Source organism: Rana temporaria, chromosome 1, assembly GCF_905171775.1.
Source record: "Rana temporaria chromosome 1, aRanTem1.1, whole genome shotgun sequence".
NCBI classification, from domain to species: domain Eukaryota; kingdom Metazoa; phylum Chordata; class Amphibia; order Anura; family Ranidae; genus Rana; species Rana temporaria.
Window position 1 is genome coordinate 415,296,300 of NC_053489.1, and position 21,994 is coordinate 415,318,293.

At 45.9% G+C, this 21,994-nt stretch overlaps 1 protein-coding gene across 1 annotated transcript in view; it reads right to left on the reverse strand.

Moving 5' to 3' along the window:
- Nucleotides 1-6,231: 6,231 nt before the first annotated feature.
- Nucleotides 6,232-21,994, reverse strand: part of LOC120914213 (17-beta-hydroxysteroid dehydrogenase 13-like) — a 58,135-nt gene continuing 42,372 nt past the window's right edge. Inside the window, exons 5-7 of the mRNA XM_040324804.1 lie at nt 19,266-19,403; nt 11,375-11,491; nt 6,232-7,093 (exon numbers count right to left, since the gene is read on the reverse strand). Coding sequence (XP_040180738.1) covers nt 7,003-7,093; nt 11,375-11,491; nt 19,266-19,403 — 346 coding nt within the window. The 3' untranslated portion in view covers nt 6,232-7,002. The remainder of the gene's footprint in view (nt 7,094-11,374; nt 11,492-19,265; nt 19,404-21,994) is intronic.

Genomic DNA, 21,994 nt, shown 5'->3' on the forward strand with positions numbered 1-21,994 from the left:
ACCCTATCTAGTACTCCGAAGAGACCACCTCGCAGACCCACTAGTCGGAGAGCAGGGAGGTTTCACTGAATTGTGAACCTGCAAGCCACCCCTCCCACCTAGAGACAGGGAGGGAAGGCTATATACATTGGCAGGATTTGGGTGCCGGCGTGATCGGCTTATGCACCCAGGGACAGATTAGTCCCCCAGCTGGGCCTTTGACGGCCTGGGAGGGTTGCCCCTAAATAATACACACACATAGTGTGTATGTATATTATGTAGGTGTATACACACATGTCTTTGGAGGAAACCGGAGTACCCGGAGGAAACCCACGCAGACACAGGGAGCGACAATGCAAGCTCCAGGCAGATTGGAGTCAGTGTGCGGATTCGAACCAATGACTCTTTTGCTGCCAAGTAATGGAGTTAAGCACTACACCACCGTGTGCATAAAACCATTCTGAGCCTAGATTCACACTGCTGCGAATTCAAAATCGCGGTAAAACACAATTTAATGTAAATCGCGGCCCGAAATCGCAAAAAGTAGTACAGGAACTACTCTTTGAAATCGCAGATGCGGCGTCGCACTGATTAGGACAGTGCCATTGCCGACAATTGCCACCGATTTGAGATGCGATCCAACATGTCAAATCGCATCTCAAATCGTCCCAAATCGTACCCAGTGTGAACCAGGGCTGAAACAGACACCCTGGATAACAAGGGCGCAGCATTCAATGAAGCATCACAGACCTATATGAGGCCCTGGACCAGCTGGTCCGCTAGGCTAATAACCTCAGGAGAGAGTCGGTGCTCCTCCACTGTCTGGTGCAAAATGCTCACTCTGTGAGTTGTATACAGCACTAGGGGTCAGGACTACTCCAGGATGGCCGCCGAGCGTTCAGAACGCGGCCACAGGAAAATGGCCGGCACAATGTAAGCTGCGCCATAGCGCGGCTACTACAAAATGGGCGCCAATGGGAGTTTTCAATGTAATTGAAAAACCTCCCAAAAAAAATGGCGCCAGCGTCGACTGAGACCCCAGTGTAGTGGCCACAATAGGCCCGCAAGCCAGACCCCAGCATGGTAAACATGGAACGGGTCAGTACTTCGGATCTTCTATCAGTCAGATCCATACAAGTAGGGGTTCCCGCCCGGCGGTGAGGGACTACAAAAGCCCTCAGCGGCTTTTCTCATTCCGCATCTCAGAAATTATCAAAGAAGGGCACAGAAGGAAAAAACCTACACAGCGGTCTGATTTGTGTGATCCAAAAAAGACCGAGCCCTCGGCGGAAACCCAGCTGCACTATGCAGCTTAGGAGAGTCCCTTGCAGCAGTAAAAAGCGCACCCATAAATGCCTTATTCTGCCTTTTTTTTTTTTTTTTAACTAGGTACCTGGTCCATGGCTCCATAACAGAGCATTCCCCAGGGGATAACGGGGGAAGGGGGCACTCTTTTACCGCCCACCCGCAGTCCACCCCCACCCTGGCACAAACTGTGTCCAGGACTAACAATAAAAACTCTGTGGGAATCCCAGGTGCTAACACCTGCTGCCACCACCAGCATGTGGGGAAGGACCCAGATACTGACTCCAATATTTACATAGTGTGTATTATAATATGCACACCTGTCCATACAAATAGACAAAAGCTCCTAGAGCCCTATTCAGGGCCTCTCACCCACTTGCTGCGCTGACCAGGGGTAACCAGGGGACTCCCTCAGGAGGAGACTGCCCAGCGCTGCCTGTGAGGAAAAGAACCGTGAGGTAACTTTTGCAGGGACCTGTGTTTAAACAGGAATAGCCTCCTAGGGCTGTTTTATTTAAGGATAAGACACAGATATAGCATAAAAAGCAAAACCGTTACAGGTGTCACCAATCAGTCAGCGTCTGCTGAAGTATAATCATAAACATCTGTGCTCATCACAGGGCTTTTTACCTCACAGGAAAGCCCAATACAAAAAAGAGAAAGCACAGGCCAGATAACACAGTCCCCTCAGGAAGGCCCCCTCCCCCCTGACAGCGGCAATGTTAGCAATGCAGCAAGGGAAAGGAGCAGGGAAGTAAGGGGAAGGGACCCCCGAACCCCAGGAATGCCCAGCCGTACCAACCCACCGAAGCAGGAGGGACTGTACTTACCCGTCCAAGCGAGGACTCGCTGACGCATTCCTGACAGAACTACAACCGAAATGGAGGTAGCTGTCGGCCCGGTCCACTGTGAGTGAGACAACACCACAGCCCAGTCATATGTGGACCTCGGAGCAAAGCTCACCGGCCACCTCAGGAGTCATGAGGTATGGCGTGGCAGACCCAGCCTCTTTGCAAAGGTGTGCCCACGCTTGCTGGTCGGACTGAGTAGACTACAAGGATCTATATTATCCAGCCTGTCTCTCAGCCGACAGTTGAAAGATAAAATAAAATAAAATTTCTCCTCAGGGCGCTGGGCCCAAAGGGAGCCATACGTCCTTCTCCTTTGCTAGGCAGAACGAAACTGGGGCTGCATGCTGCAGTGAGGAGGGTTATGTCTGGAGGGACCGCCCCCTGGGCGGGGCTGTTCAACTCTGTTAATGTAACATGTATTTAACTATTTAACATGTTTCTGCCTAGTCCTCTCCTGTAAACAGGGAACATAACCACTTGTCAAGATTTAAGGAGCTGTGTCCGTCCATGGACGATAAGAGAAAAAAGATTCCTCCTTTTCAGGTGAAAGCGCACTTGATTAGAGCAGTTGGTGCTTTATGGGCAGGGCATCACCAGGCCTCCATGGCTCAGATCTGTAAGGCTGGTACTTGGTCTTCGGTCCATACATTTACTAAGTTCTACCATGTAGATGTGAAAGGGTACGAGGATGTCGCCTTAGGGCATAGTGTACTGCAGGCAGCAGTATAGATCCTATGGCCCAATGGCGGTCTTATTTTCTGATCTGTGTCTCCCTCCCCTCAATTTTAGCATTGCTATGGGACATCCCATTAAGTGATTAAAGGCTCTGTGTCCCGTGATGTATGAGCAAGAAAATAGGATTTTTTAATACAGCTTACCTGTAAAATAATTTTCTTGGGAATACATCACGGGGCACAGAGCTCCCGTCCCTCGGAGTTTAACGTGGGACACTTATTGCTTTGCTACAAAACTGAGGTACTCTCCATTTGGGAGGGGTTATATAGGGAAGGAACTCAATTTTAATTGGGTTTACCAGTGTCCAATCACCCGTGGTGACTACATAACTCATTAAGTAATTAAAGGCTTTGTGTCCCGTGATGTATTCCCAAGAAAAGGATTTGACAAACAGCATCATGAAGGCTAAGGAACACACCAGATAGGTCTTTGGTAAAGGGGCACTTTTTTCCTAGTTCGTGAATGCCCGTAGTAACAGAAAAGTGTAAGTAAAAATAGCCGTGACCGGGTCCGGCTTGGAACTGCCCATGCACAGTTCCAGAACTTGCCGAATGCCGAGCCGAGTGGGGGTGGATCTCAAAGGGTGTGCGGTGATGGCACACGTTACTGGCGAGGTGAGTCACGTGATTTATTAGCACAACCCGCCGCTAGGCGCGCCATCATTTAAAACACTGTGACACTAACCAAGAGCACTGGAGCAGCAAACGGCGGCCGTGGTGGAATGGAGGAGCCTTGCATCCAGGGCCAGGCAATCCAGCCAGAGTCCATGGGGACCGGGGGGAGTCGGACGAAGTTACAGCCCAGATGAGTGAGCCGACGATGACAGCAGGTGAGGATGGTGGCAGAGGTGGATGGAGGCAGAGGGGAATGGTGCAGTGGTGGCAGAGGGGTGGTGGTGGCAGGGGGGTGATTGTGGCAGGGGGGAATGGTGCATTGGTGGCAGTGGATGATGGTAGCAGAGGGGAATGGTGCATTGGTGGCAGAGGGGCGGTGGTGGCAGAGGGGCAGTGGTGGCAGAGGGGAATGATGCAGTGGTGGCAGGGGGTGGTGGTAGTAGAGGGGTGACTGATGGTGGCAGGGGGCAATGGTGCATTGGTGGCAAGGGATGATGGTGGCAGAGGGGAATGGTGCATTAGTGGCAGGGGATGATGGTGACAGAGGGGTGGTGGTGGCAGAGGGGGATGGTGGCAGAGGAGAATGGTGCATTGGTGGCAGAAGGGAAAGGTGCATTGGTGGCAGGGGGTGATGGTGGCAGAGGGGTGGTGGTGGTGGCAGAGGAGGATGGTGCATTGGTGGCAGGGGATGATGGTGGCAGAGGGGAATGGTTCATTGGTGGCAGGGGGTGATGGTGGCAGAGGGGAATGGTATATTGGTGGCAGGAGGGAATGGTGCATTGGTTGCAGGGGGTGATGGTGGCAGAGGGGAATGGTGCATTGGTGGCAGGGGGTGATAGTGGCAGAGGGGAATGGTGCATTGGTGGCAGGGGATGATAGTGGCAGAGGAGTGGTGGTGGTGGCAGAGGAGGATGGTGCATTGGTGGCAGAGGGGAATGGTGCATTTTTGGCAGGGGGTGATGGTGGCAGAGGGGAATGGTGCATTGGTGGCAGGGGGTGATGGTGGCAGAGGGGAATGGTGCATTGGTGGCAGGGGGTGATGGTGGCAGAGGGGAATGGTGCATTGGTGGTCGCCAGTGATGCTGGCAGAGGGGAATGGTGCATTGGTGGCAGAGGGGTGGTGGTGGCAGAGGGGAATGGTGCATTGGTGGCAGGGGGTGGTGGTGGCAGAGGGTGGTGATGGCAGTGTGTGATGGTGGCAGGGGATGTTGGTGGCAGGGGACGATGGGAGCAGGATGTGATTGAACTAAATCATTTGCCCTTATTGTGTCGAAAATTACAAAAATGTACCTTAAATCACTTGTTTGTAGCCTAAATACTGAAATTTGCACCTAAAAATGTAAATGTTTTACTTTTGTGAAATGACAGCAAAAACTTGGCTGTGCCAGTACATTTTGGATGTCGCGCCAGTAAATTTCAATCTGGTAGGTTAGCAATACTGATGTGGAAGAAGGTGCTCTGATCAGATGTGACCAAAATTAAACTTTTTGGCCTAACAGCAAAAGTTATGTGTGGCAGAAAACTGACACTGCACATCACCCTGAACACACTATCCCCACTGTGAAACATGGTTGTGGCAGCATCATGTTGTGGGGATGCTTTTCTTTAGCAGGGACAGGGAAGCTAATCAGAGTTGATGAAAAGCTGGATGGAGCAAATGCAGGACAATCTTAGAAGAAAACCTGTTGAAGTCTGCAAAAGACTTGAGACTGGGTTGGAGGTTCAGCTTCTGACAGAGCTTGAGCTAGTTTGCAAAGAAAAATGGGCATAAATGTCACTCTCTAGATGTGCAAAGCTTGTAGAGACATACCCAAAAAGACTTGCAGCTATAATTGCAGCGAAAGGTGGTTCTACAAATTATTGACACAGGGGGGCTTTTTTATATCTATATCCCATCTAGGTGGGGTACACTTGTAGGGGCAGCCACTGTATCTGTCTCTTTTATCACCGTCCCTCCTGCAGCTCATATTTAAAGGGTTCTCCGTGGAGCGGATTCATATTACTTCTTTACAGGGGGGCTGAATACACGCCATATTTTTCACATATTCATTTGTAAAAAATTGTGAAAAACATTTATAATTTTTCTTCCACTTCACAATTATGTGCCACTTTGTGTTGGTCTATCACATAAAATCCCAACAAAATAAATTTCCGTTTTTGGTTGTAACTTGACAAAATGTGAAAAATGTCAAGGGGTATGAATACTTATTCAAGGCACTGTATGTGCTCAGGTGATGATTAAATGAGAATGAGATATGAGAAATTTGGTAACAGTTTAAATGTGGGAAACACTAAAATATATTTTTGGTTCTTTATAGAAAAAAAGGTTTGCTATCTTAATATTTAATGACAAACTGAAACAAACATAATACAAATTGCATTTATATACTTTTCTGACACATTTAGAAAAACAAGTTGCAAAATGCCTAGATTAAAGTAACTCAAAGGGTAAATTTTTCTAATTAGTGAACTTTGTAGGATTTTTGTTTATATTCATATTCTTTGGGTGCTCTGTGCAGCAACTGTGAAGCTCTAAAATGAATGTTAAAAATGGCCCTTCAAATGTGTACCTCAGGGTATAAGATCTGATGTGCCCAGCTAGTAATCATATAGACATATATTAGTACTGTTTTAGTCACAAGTAGTGGCACCTATGCTCTGAAAATAACAAATTCAGACAAAAATAATAAAAATGCAATTTTCATATTCAATGCATCCAAAAAAAACAACAACATAAAACACATGCATATATTATTATCTTGAAGGGTTTATTGTTAAAATATACATGGTTATAGGGTATATATGTTTTGTTTTAAACCAGTAAGAACTTTAAATTACTGATGCATTATGATAAAAATGTAATGTATACAAAATGTTAAAAAAATTTAAATTTGCTACTGCAAGAGAGGAAAGTAAACCAAGTAAAACTGAGAATAGACAGGTCTATACCCTTAACTCCACATGACAGTGTGTGGCTAAGCACTGTCACAAAAGAGGAAGGGGAGTGAGTCACATAGGCCCCCTACCTGGAACTACTACCAGGTACTTTTTGCCTGCCGTTAGATGGAATAATGAGGAATGGAAGGTGAGTATATCCACAGGGAGTGCCGACATGGGCAAACCACAGTTTCATATAAAGGCAGATGGCTTCTGATGTGTTCTCACTTAGAAAACTCATAGTGCTCTGGGAATCCTTTGTCGTTTGTTGTTTATGTAATATTAGTTTAAAGACCTATAAACTAAAAAAAAAAAAAAGGAAAAACTAATCTGACCTAAAAATCATAGTTTTCCTTTAGACAAAAAACAAAAACTAGATAAGATTATTGTTTGCTGCCTAATATACTGGTATGTAATTGCTTTAAGGTGTTTATATGAACAAAATAATGCGGCAAATTATATGATAAATTTGGCTAGTATTATTAACAAAACACAAGATATAAATTGTTTATTGTTTGTCTATGGATTACCTAATTTTGTTTAAAACATATCAATATTTTATCAAGAATCTTAGAACCAAGTTATTTTGTCTTGGATGCACTTCTGAACTCAGTGCTAAACTTTACATCTTGCATCTTGTTTATTGTTTCTATTACCCTCTGAGGAAGAAATCTGAAAAAATAAGAAAAAACATTTAAATAGCTGGGTGATACCTACTAATATTACCCCTTAGTGCCCGTTCACACTACCGCGACTTGGGATCCGACTTGTGTCGCCCCAAGTCGCGCGACATGAGAAATTAAAGTGAATGAGAGTTGTCTTAATACACACTACTGAAGTCGCTCCAACTTCAGAAAAGGTTCCTGTACTACTTCAAGGCGACTTCTAGGCAACTTGTAGGCATCTTGTACCCATAGATTTCAATGGAAGTTGCCTCCAAAGTCGGATCACTGTCTTAACTGAAGCAACTTTACATTAAGAGAAAATAGTTTTCTAAGGCAAATCCCTCCCTCCCACAGAGCTGATTATTGTTTGATTGGCCACTGGCAAAGTTGCCTGTCCTGGAGGCGACTTGAAGTTGCCTCGCAAAGTCGTGCCAACTTTCATGTCGCTGTAGTGTGAACCGGCACTTAAAGAGAAATTCGATCTTAAAAATCTCTAGATGTAGATGAGCTAACTGTAATTTACTGTATGTATTACATTTATCTTGTCATTGGCCCAGATTCAGGTACGATTTGCCCCTTTTTTACGGAGGCACAGGGCAGCGTTTTTGCCCTGCGCCCCCGCAAATTATCTGCGCTGCGCGCGATTCACGGAGCAGTAGCTCCGTAAATTGCGTGTGCGCTCTTTAAAATTGCCCTGCATAAGGGCGCCTAATGTAAATGATCCCGTAGGGGGCGGGAATCATTTAAATTAGGCGCGATCCCGCACCGAGCGTAGAGCGCATGCTCCGTCTGGAAACTTTCCCGACGTGCATTGCGGCAAATGACGTCGCAAGGACGTCATTTGCTTCCAAGTGAACGTGAATGGCGTCCAGCGCCATTCACGAATCACTTACGCAAACGACGTGAAATTCAAATTTCACGACGCGGGAACGGCGGGTATACTTTAGCATTGGCTGCCCCTACTATTAGAAGGGGCAGCCTTACGCTAAAGACGCCGTACGGAAACTCCGTAACTTGCGTACGCAGGGCCCGCGCAACATTGTGAATCGGTGTTAGTATGCAATTTGCATACTATACACTGAGCACAATGGGAGCGCCCCCTAGCGGTCATCGCAAGAATGCAGCCTAAAATCTGCGTGGCATAAGAGCCTTATGCCACGCAGATTTTAGGCTGCAGTCGGCGTTACGATGTTCCTGAATCAGGAGCATTTGTAACGCCGGAGCAAGTAAGCAATTGCGCTGTGTAACCTATGGTTACACAGGCGCAATTGCTTCTTGAATCTGGGCCATTGGGTCCAAATATCAGGAGTCAGGACCTAGCACATGTCTGCTCTTAGACAGAAAAAGCTGGCACCGTGCAAGTCTATAGAGATCTTGCCAACAACTTGCTTTCTGCAATGCAGTGCCATAAGAGCATAATTATGCAACTTTTTTGATCTTCAGACCTAAAGACTTCTTGATTTGGAGAATGGAGATAAATGAAATGCACATAATTAGGTGTAAATCCCCCCTAAAAAGCATTGTTCTAGAATGTGGGACCCTTGGCTGATGTTGAAAAAGCATGCCAAGCACCCCCATTGACAATTGTTATAAACTTGAAGTGAGCAGCAAAAGAAAGGGCTAAACATCTCATATTTTAGGTTTAGCTTTAGTGGCTAGTCATCTTCTGCCAATCACCTCCCCAACTCCATATGTTTTTTAGTCTAGCACTTTGCCTAGGAACTCAGTAAGAGCAATATGTAGCGGAACACTGCAACAAAATACTCCCACATTGTATTTACAAAGGAAGTGCTTGTGACATTATAACATTTCGGCCTCATTTCCACTGGCGTTTTTACAGCCACGTTTCTGAGCGTTTTTTACAGCTTAAAAACGCCTGTCCATGTTATTCTATGGCTTCATTCCCACATAGGCGTTTTTGAGCTGCAAGTGGCATAGACGTTTTTGAGCTGTAAAAAAAACGCGGGACCAGGGCGTTCTGAAGCTCCAGAGTAGAGCTGTAAAAACGCCAGACGTTAAAAAACGCTCAAAAACGCTCAAAAACGCGACCGCGGCATTTTTAACCACTTCCCGCCCGGCCTATGGCCGATTTACGTCCGGGAAGTGGTTATGAAATCCTGACAGGACGTTCCAGAACGTCCTGCAGGATTTCATGCCGCGCGCGCCCGTGGGGGCGCGCATCGCGGCGATCGGTGATGCGGGGTGTCAGTCTGACACCCTGCATCTCCGATCTCGGTAAAGAGCCTCCGGCGGAGACTCTTTACCACGTGATCAGCCGTGTCCAACCACGGCTGATCACGATGTAAACAGGAAGAGCCGTCGATGGCTCTTCCTCACTCGCGTCTGACAGACGCGAGTAGAGGATAGCCGATCGGCGGCTCTCCTGACAGGGGGGGTTCGCGCTGATTGGTTATCAGCGCAGCCCCCCCTCGGATCGCCACACTGGACCACCAGGGATGCCCACCCTGGACCACCAGGGTGGGCAAAAAAAAAACAGAAAAAAAAAAAAGTTTAAAAAAAAAAAAAAAAAAGCATAAAGAAAAAAGATGCCAGTCAGTGCCCACAAATGGGCACTGACTGGCAACAATCAGTGCTGCCACCCCAGTGTCCATCAGCGCCACCCCAGTGTCCATCAGCGCCACCCCAGTGTCCATCAGCGCCACCCCAGTGTCCATCAGCGCCACCCCACAGTGCCCATTCATGCCCAGTGCCCACCTAGCAGTGCCCATCTGTGCCACCCATAAGTATACATCAGTGCCGCCCATGAGTGCCCATCTGTGCCGCCTATGTGTGCCCATCAGTGCCGCCTATGTGTGCCCATCAGTGCTGCCTATGTGTGCCCATCAGTGCCGCCTATGTGTGCCCATCAGTGCCGCCTGTGTGCCCATCAGTGCCGCCTATGTGTGCCCATCAGTGCCGCCTATGTGTGCCCATCAGTGTCGCATACCAGCGCCGCCAATCAGTGCCACCTCATCTGTGCCCGTCAGTACTACCTCATCGATGTCCATCAGTGCCATCTCATCGGTGCCCATTAGTGCCGCCATATCAGTGCCCGTAATTGAAAGAGAAAACTTATTTACAAAAAAATTAACAGAAAAAAAATAAAAACGTATTTTTTTTTCCAAATTTTCAGCCTTTTTTTAGTTGTTGCGCAAAAAAAAAAATCGCAGAGGTGATCAAATACCACCAAAAGAAAGCTCTATTTGTGGGGGAAAAAAGGACGCCAATTTTGTTTGGGTACAGTGTAGCATGACCGCGCAATTGCCATTCAAAGTGCGACAGTGCTGAAAGCTGAAAATTGGCTTGGGCGGGAAGCTGCGTAAGTACCTGGTATGGAAGTGGTTAAAGCTGCAGCTCACAAAAAAAAAATTTTTTTTTTTTTTTTTTTTTTTTTTACAAAATAAACATGGACAGGCGTTTTTAAGCTGTAAAAAAGCCTAACAACAGTGGCTGTAAAAACGCCAGTGGAAATGAAGCCTTACTGTCAGTGCTGACCCAGTTCCACCCAGCCTTCTCCTGCAGCAACAGATCATTACAATAGTATCCACTGCTTGCTGATAGTTAGCATTAATTCACTATTATTCATAATCTTGGTGAGGAGGTGCATAAGGAGGCTGGATTAGAAAAAAAGGGTATAAAAATATAAAATATTCTGTTCCCCCAAGTTTCAACACTTACATGATATGCTCTGAATGAGTTTGTGTTTTGAGATTGAGGTGTTTATTGCATGAGGGTCCAGTGCTCACTTAAAGGTACATGTTTTTTCACCTTAATGCATTCTATGCATTAAGGTGAAAAAACATCTGAGCATTAGCGCCCCCCCCCCCCCCCCGAGCCCCCGTTTACTCACCTGACCCCTTTGAAAGTCCTGCCCCGTGAACGCGCTGGCTTCTCGGTCAGCCTCTTGGCTAATTCATTGGTTGATTGAAAGCAGCGCAGCCATTGGCTCGCGCTGCTGTCAATTATATCCAATGATGCGGCGCGATGGGGGGCGGGGCCAAGTGATACAGTGATCGGCTATAGCCGCCGGCTGTATCACAGAAGCGCGCCCGCAAGAACTTACCACCATGCGAGAGAGCTCGCATGAAGGTGGAAAGTTCTTGCGGGGGGAGCCGAGACAGCCGCCGAGGGACCCCAGAAGAACAGGTTCTGGGCCACTCTGTGCAAAACGAGCTGCACAGTGGAGGTAAGTATAACATGTTTGTTATTTAAAAAAAAAATTCTCTTTAGTGTTCATTTAAGCGAGTGCAATGTATTCAGTGTTTTAGTGAACACAATCTTAACTTACTTTTCTAGCACCAGGTAGTTTTTCACGTAAGAAGGAACAAAAATCATTTTCTTATTTGTTAGTATTCCATCCACAAAACTCCTAGAGACATCTTCAGGTTTCAATACAGGCCATAATCTGGAATTTAGAGAGTGAAAAAAAAAATTACATCTCAAAACATGCTAGGTAGATAATTGAATAGCTAATTTTAGTTTTTGGGTGGATTCTAGTTGCGTATAGCTTAGGAGTTCAAAGGCAAGTTTCCAGCTCACACAGCAGTTATCACTAGGCAATCTCATCCTAAATTTTATGGATTCAACATAGTTTATATTTGGTGAATACATCAGGCGTGAGACTCTCATAGTAAAACATTTTTTTTTCTGCCAGTAAATACCTTATTTAGCCCACTTCCTGTTTCATGTCTGGTAAAAAGCCTAGGCGTATGACATCATGCACAGATCTCTCTCTCACTCTCGTGAGAGTTTGCCAGGAAGGGGGGGGGGGATTATTTATAAGAGGGCCAATGAGAGATGCAGGGCTGCAGAGCTAGAGGTGTGCCTCTGTGTTTCTGTGTAAATCCAGGAAGCAGCTTTAGCTGTCCACAGTTAAAATGGATGCAGCCAGACTTAGTGGAGGGAGATTTCTGCAGCATATTTGGCAAGTACAGATACACAGTATATATAAAATATTATGCAAAGTGGTTGGAGGGAAGCTTTATAATGGCAAAGATGTTTTTAGTACAAATTATGTGAGCAGACTGCAGTTCCTCTTTAATTTCTGTGTTAGGGCAAAGGCAGAATGTCATTGCTGGCATCCGTAGAGATATAAGAAAACGGAAAAAAACATAATTATTAGAGCTTGAAAAATTTGATATGTCAGTGTTTAGTCAACTTTTGGTGTGTTTCCCTCCCATATGCAATATCAGCTACAAGCACTTCACACTGTAGCCATGTATGATATGCAGGAACTATGACAAACAACTGTGAAATGTGACACATGCAATTGCATGTCATAGATCATGAATGGCTTACTAGCCCCTTCTGGTTGCTACTGGCCCAATATAACTGTATATAAATATTAATTACCTGTAATAAATAAATATTCATAAGGAAACATTTTGTATCTGTTTAGTAGGTATATCATTTGACTGGCAGCAGGGCTGGAACTACCTTAAGGCGGCTTAAGCAGTCGCTTACGGCACCAGGATAGGGGGCGGTGAAATCTGAATCCCCAGCCACTTGGTGGAGATTGCAATTTTTACAGTGGCGTTATAGGGGCTGGGAGTGTGTGTACTTCAGTAAAGAAGACTGTCGGCTTTCCTGTGGAAGTGATACAAGCGGCTGTGAAGCCACCTATCGCTTCCACCACCTACGTGATGTGCAGCCTCCACTATGTTCACCAGGCTGTGCAGTCCCACCTGCGGGAGAGACGCAAAGGGGTGCAATACCAGCGGGTCAACAATTTTATTGCCGTTTCCCTAATTGTGAGGGAGAGTGTGCATTTTCGCATGTTGAGCCAGCCAGATGACCAGTCCAATTCATCAGCCGCAAGATTGAGCTCATGTTCCCATTGGGATCTTTACTTAAGTATGGGGGACTCGAGAGCGGATACTAAAGAACCGTAAATTCCCAGGATAAGACCTCTTTGGTGAGGGGCTGCGTTACATACGCCTTCAAAGGAGGTGGAGGTGCCATAAGAGCATAATTATGCAACTTTTTTGATCTTCAGACCTAAAGACTTCTTGATTTGGAGAATGGAGATAAATGAAATGCACATAATTAGGTGTAAATCCCCCCTAAAAAGCATTGTTCTAGAATGTGGGACCCTTGGCTGATGTTGAAAAAGCATGCCAAGCACCCCCATTGACAATTGTTATAAACTTGAAGTGAGCAGCAAAAGAAAGGGCTAAACATCTCATATTTTAGGTTTAGCTTTAGTGGCTAGTCATCTTCTGCCAATCACCTCCCCAGCTCCATATGTTTTTTAGTCTAGCACTTTGCCTAGGAACTCAGTAAGAGCAATATGTAGCGGAACACTGCAACAAAATACTCCCACATTGTATTTACAAAGGAAGTGCTTGTGACATTATAACATTTCGGCCTCATTTCCACTGGCGTTTTTACAGCCACGTTTCTGAGCGTTTTTTACAGCTTAAAAACGCCTGTCCATGTTATTCTATGGCTTCATTCCCACATAGGCGTTTTTGAGCTGCAAGTGGCATAGACGTTTTTGAGCTGTAAAAAAAACGCGGGACCGGGGCGTTCTGAAGCTCCAGAGTAGAGCTGTAAAAACGCCAGACGTTAAAAAACGCTCAAAAACGCGCAAAAAACGCGACCGCGGCATTTTTAAAGCTGCAGCTCACAAAAAAAAAATTTTTTTTTTTTTTTTTTTACAAAATAAACATGGACAGGCGTTTTTAAGCTGTAAAAAAGCCTAACAACAGTGGCTGTAAAAACAGTAAAGAAGACTGTCGGCTTTCCTGTGGAAGTGATACAAGCGGCTGTGAAGCCACCTATCGCTTCCACCACCTACGTGATGTGCAGCCTCCACTATGTTCACCAGGCTGTTCAGTCCCACCTGCGGGAGAGACGCAAAGGGGTGCAATACCAGCGGGTCAACAATTTTATTGCCGTTTCCCTAATTGTGAGGGAGAGTGTGCATTTTCGCATGTTGAGCCAGCCAGATGACCAGTCCAATTCATCAGCCGCAAGATTGAGCTCATGTTCCCATTGGGATCTTTACTTAAGTATGGGGGACTCGAGAGCGGATACTAAAGAACCGTAAATTCCCAGGATAAGACCTCTTTGGTGAGGGGCTGCGTTACATATGCCTTCAAAGGAGGTGGAGGAGTCCAAGAAGGGACCTTTATAGTATTGATGGAAAAAGTGCCTGATTTGGAGATAGCGATAGAACTCACCTGCCGGGATACGGTGTTTCGCTTGCAATTTGGTAAACGACTCGAATTTAGAGTCCCGTAGAACATCCGCCAGTTTAGTCAGGCCCAGGTCCAACCAGATCCGGGTGAGCAAAGGCCGGGGAAGATCTCAAATCCCCCAAAAACGAGGCACCTAGAGGGGCCTGTGAGATGAGGTGAAACTTCACTTTATAACTATCCCAGAGTCTCAGGCCAGGATCAACTAGAAGATTTTTGGAGCGTAAGATAGATTTAGATGGGTTAGAGGACGACATAAGTCCAGGGAGATAGACAGGGGCAATCGAATCCTGCTCTAACCTAACCCATGGGACCTTGGGATTACAAATGTTCCATTGAGCTTGTTGGGAGAACCTGCTGGACAAGTAGTACAGCCATATTTGAGGGACCCCCCAGACCGGTATAGAATAGCCTAAGCAAATATAGGGGGCCTGTCTTTCCAAATAAATTTGTTAAATAGGGCCTGAATCATGAGCACATAGGGTTTAGGTAGGGATCGGAACAAATATAGTAGCTTAGGAAGACTAGTCATCTTAAGGGCAGTTATCTTACCTAGGAAGGGAATGTGAAGTGGGGCCCAAAGTTTAAGTAGTTGTTTAATCTTGGAAACCATTGGGGGGTAGTTGGCCTCAAATAATTTAAAGTGGATGTAAACCCAAAAAAATGTTTTTGATGTCACAGTGTAGAGTATAAGATTCCCTATCATCTGTGCCCAGTCTTGCCACACAGAGTTAATCCAGCGCTGAGCAATCATCTTTTAATGTTCAGTGAAAATTAACAGAATTCCAGATAAAAACTTGCCAAATTATAAAGTCCGTTTCTCTGTTCTTGCTTTGTGTTACAGGTTATTTACATATCTAGAGCTTGGACATGTTTATCATATGTTATGTTATGTTTCTCATAATATGAGGTGATCCAAAGTTCATTGTATATTACCAGGATATGTAAATAACCTGTAACACAAAGCAAGAACAGAGAAACGGACTTTATAATTTGGCAAGTTTTTATCTGGAATTCTGTTAATTTTCACTGAACATTAAAAGAGGATTGCTCAGCGCTGGATTAACTCTGTGTGGCAAGACTGGGCACAGATGATAGGAAATCTTATACTTTACATTGTGACATAAAAAACATTTTTTTGGGGGTTTACATCCACTTTAAGGTAATCCCTTGTCAGATTGATCCCAAGGTATGGGAGGGACTGGTCAGCCCAGGAGAGCCTGAAGGAATGTTTGGAAGTGGTCAAGCTCAGAAGGGGAGTTACCCACAGGGAGGGCCATGGACTTTGACACATTCACTAAGAGGCCTGAGACCTCAGCGAATCTGGACAAAGTGCTAAAAAGATTAGGTAAAGTGATCAGAGGGTTGGTGATAAACATTAAGACATCATCTGCGTACATGCAGAATTTGTAATTACCGTATTTGCCGGCGTATAAGACGACCTTTTGGATGCAGAAAAATGCATCCAAAGTCGGGGGTCGTCTTATACGCCGGATCTGTCTTCGTCAGGCTACGGACATCCATGTTTCAGGCTGTGGGCATCCATGATTTAAAAGCCGAGCCTCCTCCTCAGACTGTTTCGTGATAGGCGGAACACTCATTTTCCCAGCAGGGCCTCTGTTCAGTGTTCCGCCTATCACGGATGCCTTCTCATCCTCGTACGAGAGGACGTCAGTGATAGGCGGAACACTGAACAGAGGCCCCGCTGGGAAAATTAGTGTTCCGCCTATCACGGAACAGTCTGAGGAGGCGGCTGTTGAATCGTGGATGCCCGCAGCCTGAAACATGGATGTCCACAACAAAAAAATAAGGTAGGGAGATCGTCTTGGCCGGCACAGTAGAGGCATGTGATAGCACAGTGGAGGCATGGAATGGCACAGTGGAGGCATGGAATGGCACAGTGGGGGCATGTAATGGCACAGTGGGGGCATGGAATGGCACAGTGGGGCATGTAATGGAATGGCACAGTGGGGCATGTAATGGAATGGCACAGTGGGGCATGTAATGGAATGGCACAGTAGGGCATGTAATGGAATGGCACAGTGAGGCATGTAATGGAATGTAATGGCACAGTGAGATTTTAAAAATGCCTGTTTCTGTCAGCGGTTGTTCCTGTCAGCGGTTGTTCTGGTTACCCCTCAGCTTCCAGACAGACTAGTAGGAAGGGTGTAGTCTTATACGGTGAGTATATCCCAAAACTAACATTTTTCCTGGAAAAATAGGGGGTCGTCTTATACGCCCAGTCGTCTTATACGCCGGCAAATACGGTAATAGGCCCCTTACAATATCCGGAGATATCAGGGTCCCGCAAGAGTGCGATAGCCAGGGGCTCCAAAGCTAATGCAAAAATAAGTGGTGAGAGCGGGCACCCCTGCCTCGTACCTCTACCCAGACTGAAAAATTCTGAACTACACCCCGGGATTTTAATCTGAGTTCTAGGGTCCTTATATAGAGCCTGAAAGGCACTGAAAAACTCCCCGCAAAATCCCATGCGTTGTAACAGAGTGGACACATAGCTCCAAGACACACTGTCATAAGCCTTTTGAATATCAAGGCTCAGCAGAAATAATTTCCTGGAAAACAGGTTAGCATCCTGAATGATGTCAGCAGCCAGACGTATATTGTCAGTAATTAATCTATGGGGGATGAAACCTGCCTGATATGGGGATATGAGTGAGGAGATAACACTTGCCAAACGATCAGCAAGAATCCTGATAAAAATTTTCAGGTCATTGTTAATGACCAATATCGGCCTAAAATTCTGAGGGAGTGTGTGATTTTTATTCGGCTTAGGGATGAGGGACATGTTTGCCAAACGCATCTCCCCAGGAAAAGAACCTCCCTACATCACCGAATTGAAGAGCTGAACCAGTCTGCCAGATAAAGAAGGGGCAAATTTTTTATAATAAATAGAGGAGAAGCCATCCGGACCAGGAGCCGAGCTAGACTTCAAGGCTTTAATCACATTCAGAACTTCTGTTTGTGAAATGGGCGAGTTCAGCCTCTCCACCTGGGAAGGGTAAAGGGCGGGAATTGGGATAGAATCAAACCAGGCCACATCATCCCCAGAGGGAACCGACTGTGACGGTGCCAAAAGGGTAGAATAAAATCGTGTAAAAATCTTTAGCACCTCCTGCGGGTGAGATGTAGTCAGACCCGAGCCAGTCGTCAATTTGTATACATGAAGGGGTCTAGCAAACTGGTTCAGCCTCCTAGCTAACATGGTGGAGGGGGAGCTACCATGCAGTAAAAATTTAGCCTTAGACCACCTAAGGGCCTTTTCTGCTTTGGCAGTGAGTAATGCGTACAGTTCCAGACGCTTCTGATCGATGGATCTTCTAGTGGACTCCTAAGTAAGCAAGGTCGTATCTTTGTACAGCTTGTCTAAATCAGATGTAAGTTCAAGAATCTTCTGTCTGTTCAACTTATTACGAGCTGAAGCGATCCCAATCAGTTTGCCCCGCAAGAACGCCTTGTGGGCAGTCCAGACCACCGAAATAGGGGTTTCAGGTAAGGCGTTGAGTTCAAAGTATTGTTCAAGGGACTGTAACACCTCGGACTCAACCGCCACATCCGAATGAAGCGCCTCATTCAATCTCCAAGTGAAGCCAGCCCAATGAACTCTGTCTCAAAGGAGGCTATCTAGTGGTCCGACCAGACACAGGTATGAATAGATGCTGTATTGGAATTGGCTAGGATAACCGGGGAGACAAAAATGTAATCCAGCCTAGCGTAGCTGTTATGAGGGTGGGAGTAGAATGTGAATTCTTTAGCCCCAATATTATGTGCCTTCCAGGAGTCCACTAGTTGGCAGTCTCGTAAACCACGGGTAAGGGATCTAGGGAAGGCCCCAGCCGAGGTAGCAACAGAACATCTATCTAGTGTGGGGTTAGCTACCATATTAAAATCACCACCAACAACCATGTGTGGAGACTTCTTAGCAGCAAGTTGTTCAAAAACGGATGCAAAGAACGAGGCAGGGGAGTCATTGAGGGTATAAATACTAGCAATAGTTAGCTCTCTATTATTCAGAATACCCTTTACAATGACAAATCTGCCTATCCCTATACACTTTCCTAACCTACATAGGAAGGGAGGAGTGTAGGAATATGGCGGCACATCGGACACTTTTGACACATTTTTGGGACCATTCACATTTATACAGCGATCCCTGCTATAAAAATGCATTGATTACTATAAAAATGCCACTGGCAGGGAAGGGGTTAACACTAGGGGGTGGAGAAGGGGTTAAGTATGTTCCCTGGTTGTGTTCTAACTGTAGGGGGGTGGACTCACTACGGGAAATGACTGATCGCTGTTCATACAATGCACTACTGTATAAATGTGACTGGCAGGGAAGGGGTTAACATTAGGGGGCGAGGAAGGGGTTAATGTATTCCTAATGAGTGATTCTTACTGTGGGGGGAGGGGAGTGACTGGGGTAGGTGACCGATGGTTGTCTCTATGTACAAGGGACACACCATTGGTCCTCTCTCCCTGACAGGACGTGGATCGGTGTGTTTACAAAAAAAAATATGTGTCTTTAAGACGCATGGGCGTTTTGACATCGCTTCCGCCCTGCTATGCTATGGAGATGGGTGGGGACCATCTTGCCCTCACTCGTATCCATGCCACAGAGGGAGAAGGACCCGATCGCCTCTGCCGCTACCGACCGCTCCAGTAAGCAGCGGAGGGCGCAGGAGAGCAGCGGGAGGGGGGGGCCCTCTCCCGCCGGAGATAATGGTGATCTTGCAGCGATTCCGCCGCGGAGACCACCATTATCGTTTACAGGACCGGCCACGGAAAAGATGGATATCTCAGTTGTGGCAGCAGCTGCTGACATATATGTATGTGAGCTGGTCCAACTGCTTGAAGTTGTCTTCTAAAATGTCAACCTGGGTGCATAAGATGTAAAGTCTTCATCACTTACTTGTGGTGTGGCACTGTGTGTACATTATATAACAATGTCAGGATTCTCACCTTGTACTTGGCTTTTGGACAAATCCTGTGTCCACGAATACGGGACATAAACAAGAGGTTTTAATACCATCTTTTCCAAGGGCAGCAAGTTCTGAAGTCATACACTCATGAAAACCAACAGCTCCAAATTTGCTGGCACTAAAACCAAACATACAAAAAACTTTATATTTGCAGACATTTGAAGAAAATAATACTGTTGATGACATTAGTACTGCCTTCAGCTTTAATAAACTATAATCAAAGGGCACTGTAGTGATGCACTTAGGCGGTATGGCTATATCGATGCACGTTCATGCATAATATGTCCTCAATTTTCTGGATTGACTAGATCTGGTCATCATTCAGCCTGGAAGACTGAGAGCATCTTTTGGAAAAATAAAAGTACTTTAAGGGATAGCTCCAGATTAATAATGAGCTGCCCTGCCTGTGGGACAAAAAAAAATGCTTTTGAACTCCATCCAAATCTTTTAGTTTTGCATAGAGTGGGTAAGTGCCCGTTCACACTACCCTGACTTGGGATACAACTTGTCGCGCGACATGAGAAATGAGAAGTGAATGAGAGCCGTCTTAATGCACACTATTGAAGTCACTCCGACTTCAGAAAAAGTTCCTGTACTACTTCAAGGCGACTTCTAGGCAACTTGTACCCATTGATTTCAATGGAAGTCGCCTCCAAAGTCGGTCTTAACTGAAGCAACTTTACAGGAAGAGAAAATAGTTTTCTCAGGCAAACCCCTCCCTCCCACAGAGCTGATTATTGTTTGATTGGCCACTGGCAAAGTTGCCTGTCCTGGAGGCGATTTGAAGTTGCCTCGAAGTTGCTTTGCAAAGTTGTGCCGACTTTCATGTCGCTGTAGTGTGAACCGGCACTAAGTGTTAAAAAAGTGCTTTCATATTTTGTTGCAGTATGTGCTCTGTTGGGAGTTTCCTCCTCACTTCCATTCACAGAAACTAGAGGAAATAATCATGGCAAAGCGTCTAACCATTTTCCACTATAAGGGGTTATAGTTTATGGTTTTAAATAAACGATTTGCCCTTTGGATTAAGAACGACTATCATCTCTAGATTAAGTCTGGTCTTTCTACTAGCTACCTCGAGGGCCATGAGGATTTTGATAGGCCTGTTATTATTTCATCCTTGTATGTTTATACTACTTCAATGGAAATCTCTTCAGGCCCCTACTTTAGACTTATGAAAGTCCGTGGTTAATAAAATGATAGCATTGTACAAATTCTCATACTGTATGAATCTAGAGGTTGCTCTAATACATTTTCTATGGTATGGGCCATCTGGATGGAGTTCGGGCATACTGTCCCACTCCCAACAATAGTGCCCCATAATTAATTCCGTCTTGCTCCTTCTTATCTTATACTGATTTAGCTTGGTATACTTTCTCAAGCCTGGGTATGCCCAATAGGCTTTGTTTTGTAAACCGTACCTTATTCTTAACTGGATAAAAACAATTTACAAAAAAAAAAAGAAAGAAGAATGACTATCATCTGTGCCAAGAAAGGACAGCCAAAAGGGTGTCCAAGAGACCACGCAATCTATGCTTTCTTTGACCTGAGCAGACATCTTCTCGCTAGAAAGGATCATTATACCCAAGGTAAATTGTTTTTCCATAAAGATTTTTATTGAACACAGAAACAGATGCAATTTACAAGTATTACTGGTGGCAAACCTGTTAAACAAATATGTAGAGGAAATACAAAAAAATTGTAAGCATAGATAAGAACCAACAGAGCAGGGCTAGAATTTCCTACTGCTAATATAATTTTAAGGTACACTTGCTAGAGCAGGGGTTCTCAAACTACAGGACTTGTAACCGGCCCACCCGACCCTGACAGGCAACGCCGGTTACACTGCAGGTTGTAACACAGCGATCCCGCTGTGTCACGGAGATGACAGTGTAAACAGTTCGGGCGCGCTGTGATAAATGTCCCGCCCTCCTCCTCCTAGACTAGCTTGTGTGATAGAGCCAGTGTTCTGTCTATCAGACAAGCTGGTCTAGGAGGAGGAGGGCGGGACATTTATCATAGCGTGCCAGAACTGTTACCAACACTGTGAGCTTCGTGACACAGTGGGACCGTCACAGCAGTTGAGTGAGCAGTAAGCAGTGGCACAGTAGGGAGAAAGTGCTGTGAGGGGCTTACGATGGTGAGGGAGGGAGGGGGGGCTTGCGATGGTGAGGGGGGCTGATGATGAAATGATGATGGTGGGGGGGGCTGATGAGGGTAAAATGATGATGATGATGGTGAGGGGGGCTTATGATGATGGTGGGGGGCTTGCAATGAGGGGCTAATGATGTAATGATGAAGGTGGGGGAGCTTGCAATGAGGGGCTTGCAATGGTGAGGGGGGGTTGCAATGAGGGGCTGCTGCTGCTGATGATGATGTAATGATGATTGGGGGGGCTTGCAATGATCTTGATCGGCTTGCAATTAATGATTGTGATGGGGGGGGCTTGTAATGAGGGGCTAACAATGATGATGGTGAGGTGGGGGGGGCTTGCAATCATCATGATCGGTTTGCAATTAATGATTGTGAGGGGGGCTTGCAATGAGGGGCTTATAATAATGAAGGGGGAGGGTTGCAATAATCGTGAGGGGCTTGCAATTGTGAGGGGGGGGGGCTTAGGAAATTGTTCATAGTTTTTTTTATAGTCTGGCCCTCTAACGGTCTGAGGGACAGTGAGGACCCCTGTGCTAGAGCTATAGTTTAGGGCACACA